Raw genomic sequence first — 14,638 nt, 5'->3', positions numbered from 1 at the left:
CAGTCAGGGCACAAGCCTGGGGTGCAGGCCAGGTCCCCGTTAGGGAGCGCACGAGCGGCAACCAGACACTGATGTTTCTCTCCCTCTCTTTCTCTTTCCCTTTTCCTCTCTCTAAAAATAAATAAAAGTCTTTAAAAAAGGAAGAAAGAAAGCAGAAGGTCTAGAAATGCCTGGGACAGGGAGGCCCAGCTGTGCGGTTGGACCCCACCAGGTGCAGAGGAGGGACGCTCGGCCCCCACAGGAGCCAGTGGGCCTTGGCCACAGGCTGAGTGGAAGCAGCCAGGCTCCCTCCACCCCTGGGACCGTGTCCCAGAGACAGACTGTTGAGAGGGGGCTGGAACCTGCAGGGGGGCAGCCAGGGGCGTGGCCACAGGGGTTCCAGGCAGGGAGGGCCCCGAGGCGGCTATGCACAAAGGGGCGACCAGGTCGTGGTCCACTGTGTGCGCAGAGCCCCACGGCCAGGCGTTCTGACCCCCGGGGACAGACGGCATGACGGTCTAGGCGGCCTCCTGGCCTTTGCTCTGGCTGAGCCTGGGCCTTCCGCCTTTTCTAGTCACCTGACTCTGACCTGCCCTGGTTGGGGGAGGGCAGGGTCAGAGGGTGAAGTCCAGCAGCCGCCAAGGAGAGGCGGGGCCCACCTGCTCTGGTCCCGAGGCAGGGCGGGCAGAGGGGGTGACACCCCTGGCGGCAGGGCCATGGAGGGGCCCTCCGCAGCGAGGGGATGACCCTGGGCAGGGCTGGAGCTCCACTCCACTGAGACCCGATCGTTGGTCTGTGAGCTGGGCGTGGGCTGCGGCTCGGAGTGGGCAGCTCTGGCCGGCAGCGCGCCTGCTTCAGGCTCTGCCACCCGCCCGGCTGCAGACCCAGATCCAGGGGGCTGGTGAGTAACTGGCGGGGCGGGGGTGGAGGGGGTTGGGACCGGGAGGGACAGGCAGGCTGGACAGAACCTGGCAGGTGCCTGAGAGAGCAGTCCAGCTTCCTCCTCGCTGCAGCCGCTGCTCACCAGCCCAGGTGAGGGGGCTTTTCTGGTCTGGGGGTCTGTCCCGATCTGGGTGAATCTGTACCAGTCCAGGGGAGTGCTACCCTGGTTTGGGGGGTCGTTCTGGTCTGGGGTGGTCTGTCCTGGTCTGGGGTGCTGTCCTGAGTGTGGGGAACCTTCCCATTCTCTTTGCTCACCCGGGGGAGCTCAGGCTTTGGTGCACATGGTGCATCCCCTGGAGGTGGGGTGTGACATGGGGTCCAGGTGTCCCTGGCACCCGCCTGGCACCCACCCCGTTGTCACTGTGAGGTGAGAGGTGGCCTGTGGCCTGGGTGCTGGTTGACGACACAGGCTGCTGGTCCCATCGAGGCCCCTCCTGACTGTAGCTCAAGCAGCCCCCCGTCTTCTCTGTGCCCCCGCCCTCCCTCTTTAAAGTGGGATCAGAGCCACATGGCTGGCGGCAGTCCCCACGGCCAGAAGCCTGGACAGAGGCAGCCTCCTCCTGGCACGTCACTCAGTCTGGACGAAGCGCAGGGCCAGGAGATATGATATAAAACCCCGTGACCCCAAAGGGCTGCCACCTGGAGATCGGCTTCCCTGGGCAGTGGCGCGCCAGCCTGAGGCTCCTGGTGACCCCGAAAGCGCGGCCAGCTCGAGAGCCCTGTGTTCCTGGGTCAGCTGCGGTCAGCGCCGGGGCCTTCCAGGGCCAGCCAAAAAGTCTCAGTGCAGAGACACCCGAGGCTGGGTTTTCAAGCAGGAACCAGATGTCTGTCAACTCCGCCTCGAGGTCCTTTTGTGGGATGTGCTTCCCTCGACCCCACCGACCCCAGCACCTGGGCCACGGGAGGTCCCCTGCACCCACCGGTTCAGGCTTGACCTCAGGGACTCAGAGAAAGCCCCTTCTGGGGGTGCCCTAAGGGCGGGGCCCAGAGAGGAGGCAGGTGGGCGGGAGCTGGCGTCCTGGGCCTGGAAGTTCAGCCCAGAGCTGACCGCGGAGCTGGGGGTTCGGGGCCCGGACACCGTGAGAGCTGGGCAGTCAGCCCCCCCGGCGCTGCCTCACAGCGGCGTCAGAATGGGGCTGCGCTGGGCTCCCCTCAGAGTGGTGGGCCAGGCCAGTCTCACCCTACATGGCCTCCAGGTGCCTGGTGCCCACACCCCCTCCGAAGCCTGTCCCACCCAGGCTCCCAGGCATGGCCTTCAGCCCTGCCCTTTCACCTGGCGAGCCACGCTACACCCCAGGAGCGCGAAGTGGTCTGCCCACTGCTGCCCATCACGCCTCACCCCCCAGGTGCAGCCCTGCCCCCACCATGAGGCTGACCTGCAAGGAGTGGGTCCTCACGGCCCTGCTGGGCGGCACCGCAGCCTCGGCCCTCACCACACTCATCCTCATCCTGGTGGAGGCCACCAATGTCCTGCTGCCCGCGGACACCAAGGTGTGCTCCCAGACCCTGAGCTGGGGGCGGGAGGGGCCAGGCCTGCGCCGTCCTGAACCCCGTATCGCTCCCAGTTTGGGGTTGTGCTCGACGCAGGGTCCTCCCACACGTCCCTCGTTGTCTATCGGTGGCCGGCAGACAAGGAGAACGACACAGGTGTGGTCAGCCAGGCCCTGGCCTGCAGAGTGAAAGGTCAGTGGGCCAGTCTATCAAAGGTGGGCGGTGTCGAGGGCCCTGCTGGACTGGGCCTCCCTGCTGGGTGGAGGCAAGGAGGCAGCACAGGCCTGTGTCCATCCCTGGGTGGGTTACCCCAGAGGAAAGGGACTCCCAGAGGTTGAGTGGGCTGCCCCAGGTGGCACGGCCAGTCAGGGCGGGGCGGGGCCAGAGCCTGCCAGGGCCCCCTGGGTCCGGACAGGCCCCCGCCTGAGCCCTCGGTCCTGCCTCCCCCAGCTTCGGGGGTACCTGGGGTTCCTGCAGCTGTGGTCCCCTTCCACCTGCCCCTGTCCCTGCACGGCTGCCTCCCTGGGTCTCAGTCCCCTCTCCCTTCTCTCATGAGGGCCCTGTCCCACCATGGGGGTCCCCTAGGGGAATCCAGGAGGATCTCAGCTTGAGGTCCCTACTGACATCTGCAAAGACTTCTCCCCAAAGAAGGCCATGCTGGAAGGTTCTGGAGGGGGTGAGGTGACATGGACACACCTTTTGGGGACCACTGTCCAACCCCCACAGACCCTCTCAGCCCAGCCAGCCTTCTGGGCCTGCAGCCTGGTCCCAGGGTGCTGTGTTTCAGGGCCTGGCATCTCCTCGTATGCCTCCGACCCCGCCCAGGCCGGCGAGAGCCTGGAGGGCTGCCTGCAGGAGGCGCTGGCCGTGATCCCAGCAGCGCAGCACCAGCAAACACCCATGTTCCTGGGGGCCACAGCTGGCATGAGGCTGCTCAGGTGGGGGCCGGCACTCCCCGAGGGTAGGCAGGCGGGGGGGCGGGCGGGCCCCCGCAGACCTCAGCTCCGCTCCCTCCCAGCCAGAAGAACAGCTCTCAGGCGGCAGACATCTTTGCAGCGGTTGCCCGGGCCCTGGGCCAGGCCCCCCTCGACTTCTGGGGTGCCGAGCTCCTGCCCGGTCAGGATGAAGGTGCCTTCGGTTGGATCACCGTTAACTATATCCTGGGCTTGCTGGTCAAGGTGGGTGGGCGGCCCCGGGGCGGGGGCTAGAGGGGTGGGGCTGGCCGGACCCGGCTGGTCCAGAACAGTGTCCGTGTGTGTGCTCAGTGCACCCTCCCTGGAGAGTGGATCCGGCCTCCAGAGGGGACGCTGGTGGGCGCCCTGGACATGGGTGGGGCCTCCACCCAGATCACCTTTGTGCCTGGAGGCCCCATTCAGGACAAGAGCTCGCAGGCCACCTTCCGCCTCTACGGCTTCGAGCACAGCATCTACACCCACAGCTACCTCTGCTTCGGGCGCGATGCGATGCTGAGCAGGCTCCTGGCCCAGCTGGTGCAGGTGGGCTCTCCCCGGGGAGGGGGGCTGCCCGATGGCCGAGCCCCTACTCCCTGGCAGGTGCTCAGGGCCACCTCCCGATCTCTCTGCAGAGCAGGCCCTCCCGCTTGGTCCGCCACCCCTGCTACCACAGTGGCTACCAGGACACGCTGTCCCTGGCCCACCTGTTGGAGTCGCCTTGTGTGCAGGCCACAGCCCTCCCCCACCTGCCCCAGAACCTGACCGTGGAAGGGACCGGGAACCCGAGGGCCTGCGTCTCAGCCATCCGGGATCTCTTCGACTTCTCCAGCTGTGAGGGCCGAGGAGACTGCGCCTTCAGTGGGGTCTACCAGCCCCCCGTGCGGGGCCAGTTCTATGTGAGCCCCTGGGGCCCGGCGCCAGGTGGACCCAGGACTCTGGGCTCTTGGGGACTCTGCACCCGGCGTGGGGCAGGGTGGAGACTGGTGCTGCCCCAGCCCAGAGACCCCTGTGCACAGAGCCCTGTCCCCCACAGGCTTTCTCCAGCTTCTACTACACCTTCCACTTCCTGAACCTCACCTCTGGGCAGACGCTGGCCACTGCCAACTCCACCGTCTGGGAGTTCTGCCAGAAAACCTGGAGGCAGGTGGGTAGCCCCGGGGGCCGCCCGGGGCCGCTGCTTGTCTGAGCGGAGACTGGGGGACCCCACCCCAGACCACTGGGGTTGGGGGAGCTGTGGAAGGGAGGCCGGCCCTCCCGAGGTCCTCCTGAGGCAGGTGGGACCAGCCCCAGCAGCCCAGGAGCGTGGCTTCAGCTGCGGGACTTCTCGGCCCAGGTGGAGGCGGCCTCGGCGGGGCGAGACAGCCGGCTGCATGAATACTGCGCCTCGGGCCTGTACATCCTCACGCTCCTGGTGGATGGCTACGGGTTCAGCGAGCACACCTGGCCCAGCATTGAGTTCCGCAAGCAGGTGGCTCCCTCTCAGTCCCAGGAAGGGTGGATCAGGGTTGGGGCCGGCCGGCCACGGCCCTGACCGCCCGTGTGTCCCCCAGGCCGGTGGCACCGACATCGGCTGGACGCTGGGCTACATGCTGAACCTGACCAACATGATCCCGGCTGAGGCGCCTGCCCAGTGGCGGGCACAGAGCTATGGCGTCTGGGTGGCCAGTGTCACCTTTGTGGTGCTGACCCTCGGGGCCATCCTCGCTGCTGCCGCCGCCCTGCTGCTCTGGCCCTGGGACTAAGCACCCGGCTGGGCCACCCAGCCTGGACGCCTGCGCTGGCCGGGACCTCTCCAAGCCCCTGACCATGAGGGGGTCTGGCCTCTGAGGGGGTCTGGTTCAGGCTCCAACCTCAGAGCTGCCCTGGCCGAGGAGGCGGTGCCGTGGCCCCCAGTGGAGCCTCCCCATCGGTGGCTTCTCTGTCCTGACACCCTGGGTCCCCTCTACTACGCTCTCTGGGGCAGCAGGGGCAGCTGCCCGCTGCCAGGCCTGCCAGGCGCTGGAGGGACGATGTGCCGGGTCAAGCCCCGGAGAGGGGGCTGATGGCTGGAGCAAAGGGGGGCCCAACTCCCTGGGAGGGGCAGGCAGGGGGCCCAGTGTCCTCAGGAGGAGGCTGGGGGAGGCCCCTCCTGGAGCCAGCCGTGTCACCCGGGCTGAGGAACAAGGGGCCCCTCTGGACTGGCCCACCCCACGCCCTCAGTCAGGCCCCCGAGTGCCCCAGCCCAGAGCACATCCATGCCGCTCACGAGGGGAAGACCGCTTTTATTAAACCCTCCCTCCTGCCACGGGACTTCTCGGGGCTGGTGTCAGTGTGTCCATCGGGGCTCCTCACGCACAGTGGCCAGCCGGGACCACGAAGCATTTGGGGAAGATGCCAACGTGGCCATCACAGTGGCCCTCCAGCCATGCCTGGTCCACTGCAGGGGACAGGGCATAATGCCAGGTCCGCTCACAGACCCTGCCTGCCCCGGTGGCCCCAGCGGGTGACGGGGAGAGGGCGCTGCCTGCCCCACCTTCACAGAGGATGTCCACAGTGTCCCCGGGCTGCAGGTCCAGGTCCTCAGGCCGCTGGGCAGAGTAGCGGTGCTGGGCCACCACCTGGCAGAGGACAGGCCGGCCGTCTACTGCCTGTGGCAGAGGGTCACTGCAGGGTCAGCCAGCACCAGCGGGCCTTCCATGAGGCCGCCCCACGCAGGCCCAGGCCCTGGCTCCCCGAGGCTCACCTGGCACCGGAGCTGTAGCCCTGCAGGGCCAGAGGCCGCGTCCTGCCAGGCCGGCTGCGGCACCTGCCCCTCGGGCAGGGGGACCCAGCGCCCACTCTCACCGGGCTCTCGGTAACTGCAAAGGGGCCCATCAGCATGGCCATGGCGGCTGCTGGCCCTGGACACCACAGCCTCTGGTGTCGCGGTCCCGGCGCCCCCCTCCCCAGGCTGAGAGGGGCCCACCTGAGCTGCCCACTCCGGGCCTGGGCAGGGAGGGCCTCGCACAGCAGGGCCCTCAGGCTAGACAGGCTGGCTCCTCTCGGGGCCTCCAGGGCCAGGGTGAAGGCACACTGCACCGTGACGGCCACTGAGCACGTGCAGTCCCCTGTGGCCACTCCCTGGGGCCGGGCAGAAAGGGTCTCTGGGGCCCTCGATCTTCACAGCCACGGGGGGCTTCGGGCCCAGGGGTAGGGGGTGTGGTGAGGTCCCGGACTGGGAGGGTGGGGGGGCTGGGGCTAAGGGACTGTACAGCTTCTTGGCTGGGACCCCCGGGGCCACTCAGGGACAGGGCCTGGTCCTGGGGAGTGAGGGCCTCTTACCCCAGCACCCACGGGGTCTGCAGAGGGCTCGCAGTCTGGCCGCCCAGCCGCCAGCTGCCCTGAGGAGGGGGATGGAGCAGGGATCAGCTGGCCGTCACCCCCAAAGGGGGACATTTGGGAGGAGCTGCCGGAACGACCCACCCACAGGGAGGCCTGAGGCTGCCAGCTTCCTTGTCTCAGCAACCCCTCCCCCCAAGCCTGTTCCCGCCCAGCACAGCAGGCAGGACGCCCTTACCTACAGGAGCCTGCTGGCCAACCTGCTCCCGGTGGGGTCTCTGCAAGGGAAGCCAGGGTGGGGCCACAGGTGGGGCCAGGGGAGCCAAGTGACAGCAACTGTCTTCCCTTTGATAAACTGAATGTGCAGTGGCCGCCTCCGTGCGCGGCAGGAAGTGAGGCCCGAGACCCTTTCTCCTCAGCCAAAGCCCAGGGCCTGGGCCCAACCCATGTCCAGTAGGGGAGGCAGGGGGATGGGGCCTGACTGAGGCGGGGTCGGCCCACAGCAGGGACGTGTGGGCTGCAGGCCAGGCCCCTGGAGAGCCCGAGGGGGGCGGGTGAGGAGGCGGCCTGCCCTGCCTGAGCCCCTTGTGGTGCCGGCTGTGGCCACTGGTCCCCAGGCTCAGCCCAGAGTGGGGGGTCCTCCTGGTACTGCGGCCCCGCCCCTTGCCCGGCCCACTCACCTGCTCACCCTCGGAGACAGGCACGTGGTGGTCAGCCCGCCCTGCCTGGCCAGATCCGACCTCCATGACTGCGCTGGGGGGCGTCCTGGGGCTGAGGCGGGTACTGGCTCTGCAGGGGCCTGTGTCGTGGGCCCTGCGGGGAGGGCGCCCCATCCTCAGGGCGCACTTCCCCCAGCGCAGCCCACCGGCTGCCCCCGCAGTCAAAGGCTCTACAAAAGGTGGACCTCAGGGGAGCCCTGAGTGCAGCGACAAGGGGGGCGAGGTGAGGGGCCTGCCCCCACCCTGTGTGACCTTCGGCTTCCAGTGGCAGCAGCCCCTCTCCAGGCCCAGGTGTGGCAGTGGGGTGGCTATTCAGGGCAGACACGGCCCAGCCCGTGCCCGCCCCGCCCTGCTGCCTGGAGCCCACCGAGGCCTGAGCGGTGGTTGGACGGCAGCACAAGCCCAGGACAGAGGGCACCCTGGGCCTCTGCACAGACGGGGCCACGGGGAGGACTGAGAGGCCGGACACCCCACACCAGGGGCTTTGGCTGGTTTCAAGCTGACAAGGGGACGTGGCGGTCCTGGCCTGTGGCCAGGAGTGGCCGTGCCGGGCGTGTGGGCTCCGCTGCCCCGAAGGGGGCAAGCACGCGGAGGGGCAGCACCCCTTCCTACCTTGGGCCCGCCCTGGGCCTGGCTCCCCAACCCTGGTCCGGAACCTGCAGGCACAGAGCGATATTTTGCTTGGTGCCCAGACACCCATGAGTGAAGGGCAGGGCAGGGGGACTGGCAGTGCCCCCCCCAGGCAAGACTGGTGTTCTCAGACCGCCCCACGGGACGGGACGGCCGCCCCACTGCCCAGTCAGGGGACACTGTGGAGTCCTGGGAGGGCTCAGAGCAGGCACAGCCTCTCCACGCCTCCTCCACAGGGGCGTCTCGGTGCTCTGACCCACAAGACGCGGGGCAAAGGGGCTGGGCCGAGGGGCAGCGTCCACCCACCTGGGGCTGCTGAGGGCCAACGCCAGGGGCCACCACCACCTGGTGAGGGACAGCAAAGGGACGGTGGAGTCGGAGGCGCCCAACCACACCCTCAGGGGCCCAGGGCTTCTCAGCCCTGGAAGCTTGCCTGCACCCCAAGCCTCCCGTCTGCTGGGCGGAGCCACCTGGGCCCAAGGCCACCAGACCACCCAAGGGCCGGCCAGGTGAAGAGACGTGCTAGGTAGAGGAAGGCTCATCGTTTTATTTTCATGGTACAGATTTTAAAATATTTTTGCTTCTTAGAAAGTCTTCCAGTGTGAAAAGTAGAGTCGAATGTGATAGGTCAATGCCACCCAGAACCCCTACCCCACCCAGCGGGCCGGCCTCCGCCAGGGGTTGCAGTGTCTGTGACACCCGCTCTCACACAGCGCGCTGGCCCGCGGTGACCTCAGGATGTCGGGCTGGCCCACGGCCACCAGCCCAAAACCAAAGTGACTTTTCCTCTGAGCACATAGGGGCCTCCTTGCCCGCCTGTGCCCTGTCCTGGGGGACAGGGTGCTCCCCAGTGTCCTGGGACGACAGTGCTACCGGCCTGACCCAAGTGGGTGCAGTGTGGCCAGGCCAGCCCAGAGCACTCGGAGAAGCTGCTGGAGCTGGCAGAGCCGTGGCAGCAGGGCAGCACCTGGGGCCCCTGCTCTGCCCCTGGTTCCAAGGTCCCAGGTCTGTGAGCCCCATTTGGAAACGTGCCCCCAGCCCTGTGCCCACCGTCCACCCACCAGGGCCTGTGCGGGACGTGTACCGGACCCCGCCTGCCCCTGAGAGCTCAGCAGAGGCCTGGCCGCCTGCCCATCTCTGGCTGTTAGGTCCTCTGGCCCCCAAGTGCCTGGGGCCCAAGAAGCAAAAAGCTGCCTCCTTACCTTGGCCTTGCCTAGGAAATCCATGGGCTCCAGGTGGTCCAGGTGCTGTCTGAGGGGCCGGAAGACCTCGCCCCTGGGGACACTCCGAGGCTGCAGGGTACCCTGTTCCTGGGGGAGGCCCGGCCCATGCCAGCCCTGCCTCTGGCCACCCGCACCTGCCATAGCCCCTGAGCTGCAGAGCAGACGGGGTCACTGGGGGCCTCCGCACCTCTCCCATAGGTGGTCCTGTGGGGTCTGTACATGTGTGGGCGCTGGACCCCACGGACAACTCTGGGGCAGCTCAGGAGCCTGGGGCCAGCAGCCGGCCTGGTTCTCCTTGCCCACCCCTCACCTGCACTTGGGCCAGGGCCCGGTTCAGGTCACGGTGGGCGCCTCCGGGCCCCTGGGAGACAGCTTCCTCCAGGCTGCGGGCAGCCTCGGCCCAGAGTCCCAGCCCGCACTGCGCTGCTGCCACGTTGAATAGCACCTGGGACCAGGTAAGGGTGGGCAACGGCCAGGGCCCCCTCCCCATCCCACCTCTGGGCCCCATAGCTGCCGGGGCTCTTCCGGGGGCCCAGCCACGTGGAACCGGCCTGGCCCAGGGGATTCGTACCCCAGGATGCCCCCAACCCGCGGTCTGTCGCTCTGGCCCATCTCCCATCTCTGGGGTGCCCTCTGGCCTGTCTCACCCCCATTCTGGGCCTGGCCAGTCCCCTCCATAGCCCCTTCCTCCCTGCACCGCACCCCCACCGGTCTGGTGTGTGGCCCTTCCCTGTCCTGTCCTCCCCCTCCCATGTGAAAGGGCATCTGGCAGACACGTGGGGTTGGGTTACGGCTGTTGGCGGCAGGGACTGGCCAGGGACTGGCCAAAGACAGGCCAAGGACAGTGGGCTCTGTCCCTGTGGCCCATGGGGGACACCACACTCCTGAAGCCAGCTGGCCACCCTCTAGGGATGCCGTGACAGGGCCCAGTGGGAATCCCTTGCGTTGCTCAGTGCCCTGGGCTGGGGGACCCAGGGGGTCTGTGGACCTGCCCCAATGGACCTTCCTCCACGGTTCCCAGAGGGCTCCATGACAGCACGTTTCTGGGTTGCCGAGAGTATTTGAGGCTTCTTCCCAGTGTCCCTCCCTCAGTGCCCGCACTGTCCCTTAGCTAGGCCGCCTTCTCTCACCCGGCTCTCCTGGCTAGAAGTGAGTCTGACATGCCCCCCGCACCAGGCCCCAGGCCCCAGCCTCCTCGGGGTGAGGGGATAACCAGTGGGGACACGGGGGCACCCTGGCCAGAGGGAGCCTCTGTCCACGTAGCCCCACCTGTGACAGTAACCAGGTGGAAGACAACAGGACCCAGAGAAGGCAGTTTGCAGGAACCAAGGACCTCGAAGGACCACTCGGGCCACCCACCTCTGGACAGCATCCCCGGAGGCACCCGGCCTACCTCCCAGGCCTGCAGCTTGAAGTGTAGGCCCAGCTGTGTGTAGTCAATGGCAGCGTTCCCGCGCAGCTGTGCCAGGGCCGTCTGGAAGTCGGACAGGGCCTCCTGGGACCTGCGGGCAGCCGGGGGCAGGGGGACCTCAGTAGGGAAAGGGGCCCAGCTCCATCCCTACCTCCCCCTGACCCAGAACTCCAGGGACACCTGTTGGGGGCAGTGGCGATTACTCAAGTCCCCACAGAGCCCTCAAGGGGTCAGTGTGCAGACATGGTTACGTGTGGAGTATGGGGTGGTGCCTAGCTCCAGCCCAGCTCTGCATTCTGGGCATCTCCCTGCCCCGCCCCTGTCTGTACCCCAGACCCCCTCTGATACCCCAGCTGTGCCCTGGCCATTTCTCTCCTGCTTCAAGGTCCCCTGCCCACCATTTCCCACCCCCCCTCCAGAGAGGCTCCAGGCTGAGCCTGGTGCCCAGTGTGGGGCTCCCATGGGGCTCGTCCTGGGGGCCGGGCTTGTCTCTGGGAAGGCAGCAGAGCAGGCAGCCTGGTGAACAGGGCGGACCCCAAGCCCCTCTGCCCTTGGTCTCCACAGTGGTCCTGCTACAGCGGACAATGTGGCGAGGAGCAAAATGGGGGACACCTGCAGCATGTGCACCCCACCCCACAGAAACGAGAGGCCTCGTGGCTCTGCCCCATCCCACGCCCATCCCGCAGGAGGTGGCCCACAGGAGAGGAGCCAGGGGCCCCGTGCTCACCTCTCCAGCTGGAAGTTGGCCACCCCTCGCTGGAAGAAGCCGACAGCCAGGTACACATCCTTGGCCACTGCTTGGTCAAATGCCTGGGAACAAATGTGCCCACGGAATGCCAAGAGCACCAAGGAACCCCATGTCACAGACGCAGTCCAGGTGGATGACCAGCAGTGGGACCGAGGAATTCTAGGGGCCCCGTGAAAGTGCCCCGTGCCAGCCCGGGCCCGTCGGAGCGCGTGCTTGGGAGCACAGGGCCATTCGGGTCCCTCCACCGCCATGACCCAGACCACCCGAGCCCTGAGGGGCCTCGAGAGGGGCTCAGAGTGCGGTGAGGTGGCGTCACAAACCACTTTGTTCAGCACGAGGACAAGGAGTCAGGACAAGGGAACAGGCCCACACATTGACGCCAGCTGCCTCGGCGGGGGGGTGTCTCTATGTAGGATTTGTGTCTTTTGCAGACCCTATTTTGGGTGGCTCGCACACAGGGACATACTTCTTGTCCAGCAGAATCAGAACAGCTCTTCCTCACACCGCACTCAGAAACGACGCCGTCTGTCCCTTCCGGGGACAGAGGCCCCAGAAGGGGTGTGGCGGTCATACTCTGCCAGGCCTACCGGAGTTGGGTCCTTGTGGGACTGAATCCGACCCAAGGTGGAAGGTTCTGTGTGTCGACCACTCGGAGCCAGTGCAACCTGTGTGTTAGCTGTCCTGCCGACCCCTCACCTCGGAGCAGCCAGCTCAGGGCCCATGTGGAGCCCAGAGAGCACGGCCCGACCTCCACACGCCCCTCCTTGCCCTGCGCCACTCCCCAAAACAATGATTGATGGCAGCTGTTCCACCGCTTTTAAAAATCTCGAATTTCCAACGAATATTCTATTTAACAGTTACTTCGTTGCATTGACTTTAGACAGCACGAGGCTCCTCCTCTTTGGGGAAGGGGAGAACCAATCAGGCGCCCCCTCCCTGGGTGACTCACAGGCAGCTGTGATGGCTGGACAGCCTGACACCGCGGTTACTGCCGAGCCAACTGGTGTCCACTGATTGGACGCCCTTCCTCGGACAGCAAATAAGCAGAAAAGGTTACTGAGCGTCATGGGTTCGTATGGGAGGTCAGAAACAGCGGCGGGCCTCCAGTCCCTTCCGGCGGAGGAGTTTGGGAGACACTGACATGGCATCGCCCCACGCCGCCTCCCTTTCTTCATTCATGCAGTTTTCATCCACCACATGCCGGACCTAGGAACTGGGCTCTTTCCAGAGGTTGGGGCCTGTGTGGCACGGGGGTGGGGTGGGCGGACACCAGGCCTTAAAGGACAGAGAGCGACTCTGTGCTGCCCCCTGGGCGGAGCCAGACGTGCAGGCGCTGTGCACCCCTGTGTCCCGGGTTCTGTGTTTGAGGAGCAGGTTGGGAGACAGAGGAGCCCTCACATCTGGGCTTTGGGCACAGACCTGTCTCCTCACCATCACCACAGACATCTGCTGAAGCTCCCTGCACCAAACCCTACACCTTCAGGGGCAGGTAAGCCCCTTCCCAGCCAGGTCCAGCCTCAGGCTGGTTTCCAGGTATGTCAGTGCCTCTTCCTGAGCACCTGAGCTAGTGTCCGGCGGGCCTTTCCTCGTGACCATACAGCCACCGCACAGTGGAGGCAGTAGGAATCCCTGCACCCCCATGGTGGCCCTGACTCCGCAGCTCAGGACGAGGGTCCCACGACCACAGAGCTCTCTCCTGCCTTAGGTGTTCATTGAGGCAGAACACTGGACGCACTGCCCCAGGTGACCCGCGGGAGGAAGGGCGGGGCATACCGCTGCAGCTGAGTCTTCATCACTCTGCTCACCGACCAGGCGCGCGGTAAGGGCCCCAGTGCCAGAGAACAGCCTCCCCCAGAAGTGGAGTCTCGGTGACCAACCCTGGGGCTCCCTGGCTCACCCGCAGCGCGGCCTCTGGGTCCCCGGCGAGCAGGTGCACGCAGCCCATATTGAAGCACATTTTCGCGGGCGGCCCCGGGACGGCCGAGAAGAGGCGCAGGGCGCAGCCCCAGTCCCCGCGTGCCACAGCCTGGACGCCCCGCTGCCAGTCGAGCACCAGGTCCCTGAGCGAGGGCATGACGGCGTCCGCACCTGTTCGGCCGCAGCGGAAGTCGTTGCTTCCGGGCCGGAGCGCGACGGATGGCGGGTTGGTGTCCCTTGAGGGGTCCGGTGGGATGACTCGGGGACCGAGGACCGCGGAGCAGGGACTTATGGATCCGGAGGTGGGCTAGGGCTGTGGTGCCCCTTCAAGGCCGGGGGTGGGTCAGGGGCGGACCGCTGGGCACTCGTACACAGGCCGGTGAGCGCCAGGTGAGCCACGCCTCCTGCTGTTCTTGGCGCCCCCTGGCGACAGAGCAGCCCCACCCCTTCCCCTCGCCCCGCAACGCCAGCCGGCCCCGCCCATCGCTATGGCCCCGCCCAAACTCCGCCCCAATTAGTGGCCCGGCCTCCCAGACCTGGCCCCGCCTCTCGGCGCCAGCCCCGCCCTACTCTGACCACGCCCCCGTCCAGCAGGCCAGCCCCTCCGGGTCTGGCCACGTCCCTTTTCTGTCAGTTCCACTCTGGACTTGCCCGGAAAATTCCGAAAAGCTCCGAGCGCTCGTGTTTCTTTGCCAGCCGCCCACGAGTTTGCTTTAGCCTGGGTGCTCCAGGGAAAGCTGTCTGGGTCCGCTACTGACTCTGCTGCCCAAAGGAGCAGCTGTCACTCAGCTGCTCTGGGTGACATCTGTCTGCCACACCCACTGCAGGGTCCGGGGGCACGTGGCAGGCTGCGACGCGCTCCCGTGCAACAAGCACCGCAAGGCCTGCTGGTCAGGGTCCAGATGCCTCGGGGTGCCTGCTGCCTTCCCCAGCCCAGCCTGCCCTGAGGATGGACCCTGGACACCCCGCCCCTTCTGGGGACCGTGCTGGTGGCAAGTGCTGCTCTACGGGTGAGTCTGGGTCCCACTGGGCTGCAGGTGGCTGGACTGCGTGTAGGGTGTGCAGGGAGCATGCCTGGGGAGAGTGTGCATGTGTGTGGTCTGTGCACAGGGTCTGTGTTTGGGGTGTGGGGCTGCAGGTGCGTGTGCAGAGTGTGTAGCTTTCTGTGCCCGGGATACACATGGATATGCTGGGAGGGGACCCGGATGGAAGCGTCCATGTGCTGCTGCTCTGGGTGGGGCTGCGGCACGTGGCGTGGCCTCCGGTGTGGATGCGAGTGTCCGCGGGAGCAGGACACATGGCCCCACTCGCTTGACATCTGACAAGAG

General features: G+C 66.8%; 2 protein-coding genes across 12 annotated transcripts; one reads left to right on the top strand and one right to left on the bottom strand.

Moving 5' to 3' along the window:
• Positions 1–613: 613 nt before the first annotated feature.
• Positions 614–5,327, top strand: ENTPD8 (ectonucleoside triphosphate diphosphohydrolase 8). Of its 5 annotated transcripts, XM_037036760.1 has the most exons (11): positions 835–880; positions 993–1,068; positions 2,265–2,412; positions 2,487–2,627; positions 3,139–3,350; positions 3,431–3,590; positions 3,678–3,908; positions 3,998–4,261; positions 4,399–4,509; positions 4,699–4,833; positions 4,916–5,327. In XM_037036760.1, exons 3-11 carry the CDS (start codon positions 2,287–2,289, stop codon positions 5,105–5,107), a joined length of 1,572 nt encoding a protein of 523 aa, XP_036892655.1. In that variant the 5' UTR covers positions 835–880; positions 993–1,068; positions 2,265–2,286; the 3' UTR covers positions 5,108–5,327. The 5 variants fall into 5 exon arrangements, with proteins under 5 accessions (XP_036892656.1, XP_036892659.1, XP_036892655.1 ...); XM_037036761.1 differs by lacking the exon at positions 993–1,068 and having other exon boundaries at positions 614–880; positions 2,268–2,412; XM_037036764.1 differs by lacking the exon at positions 993–1,068 and having other exon boundaries at positions 727–880; positions 2,268–2,412; positions 2,487–2,604; positions 3,200–3,350.
• A 299-nt stretch (positions 5,328–5,626) lies between these two features.
• Positions 5,627–13,715, bottom strand: NOXA1 (NADPH oxidase activator 1). Of its 7 annotated transcripts, none has more exons than XM_037036658.1 (12): positions 13,291–13,715; positions 11,373–11,455; positions 10,628–10,736; positions 9,545–9,679; positions 9,214–9,321; positions 8,318–8,356; positions 7,994–8,037; positions 6,901–7,475; positions 6,666–6,724; positions 6,310–6,464; positions 6,088–6,202; positions 5,627–5,992 (listed from the first exon to the last, which is right to left on the bottom strand). In XM_037036658.1, the coding sequence occupies exons 1-12, from the start codon at positions 13,465–13,467 to the stop codon at positions 5,693–5,695; spliced, it is 1,899 nt and encodes a 632-aa protein (XP_036892553.1). In that variant the 5' UTR covers positions 13,468–13,715; the 3' UTR covers positions 5,627–5,692. The 7 variants fall into 7 exon arrangements, with proteins under 7 accessions (XP_036892553.1, XP_036892555.1, XP_036892558.1 ...); XM_037036660.1 differs by lacking the exon at positions 13,291–13,715 and having other exon boundaries at positions 5,627–5,781; positions 5,878–5,992; positions 11,373–11,867; XM_037036663.1 differs by lacking the exon at positions 13,291–13,715 and having other exon boundaries at positions 6,901–6,940; positions 7,343–7,475; positions 11,373–11,867.
• Positions 13,716–14,638: the final 923 nt, after the last annotated feature.

The sequence above is a fragment of the Sturnira hondurensis genome, unplaced genomic scaffold, assembly GCF_014824575.4.
Source record: "Sturnira hondurensis isolate 20B ecotype Veracruz unplaced genomic scaffold, ASM1482457v3 Scaffold0022908, whole genome shotgun sequence".
Lineage (NCBI taxonomy): Eukaryota > Metazoa > Chordata > Mammalia > Chiroptera > Phyllostomidae > Sturnira > Sturnira hondurensis.
Note: the sequence above shows the minus strand (reverse complement) of the source record. Positions and strands in the feature narration are given on the sequence as shown.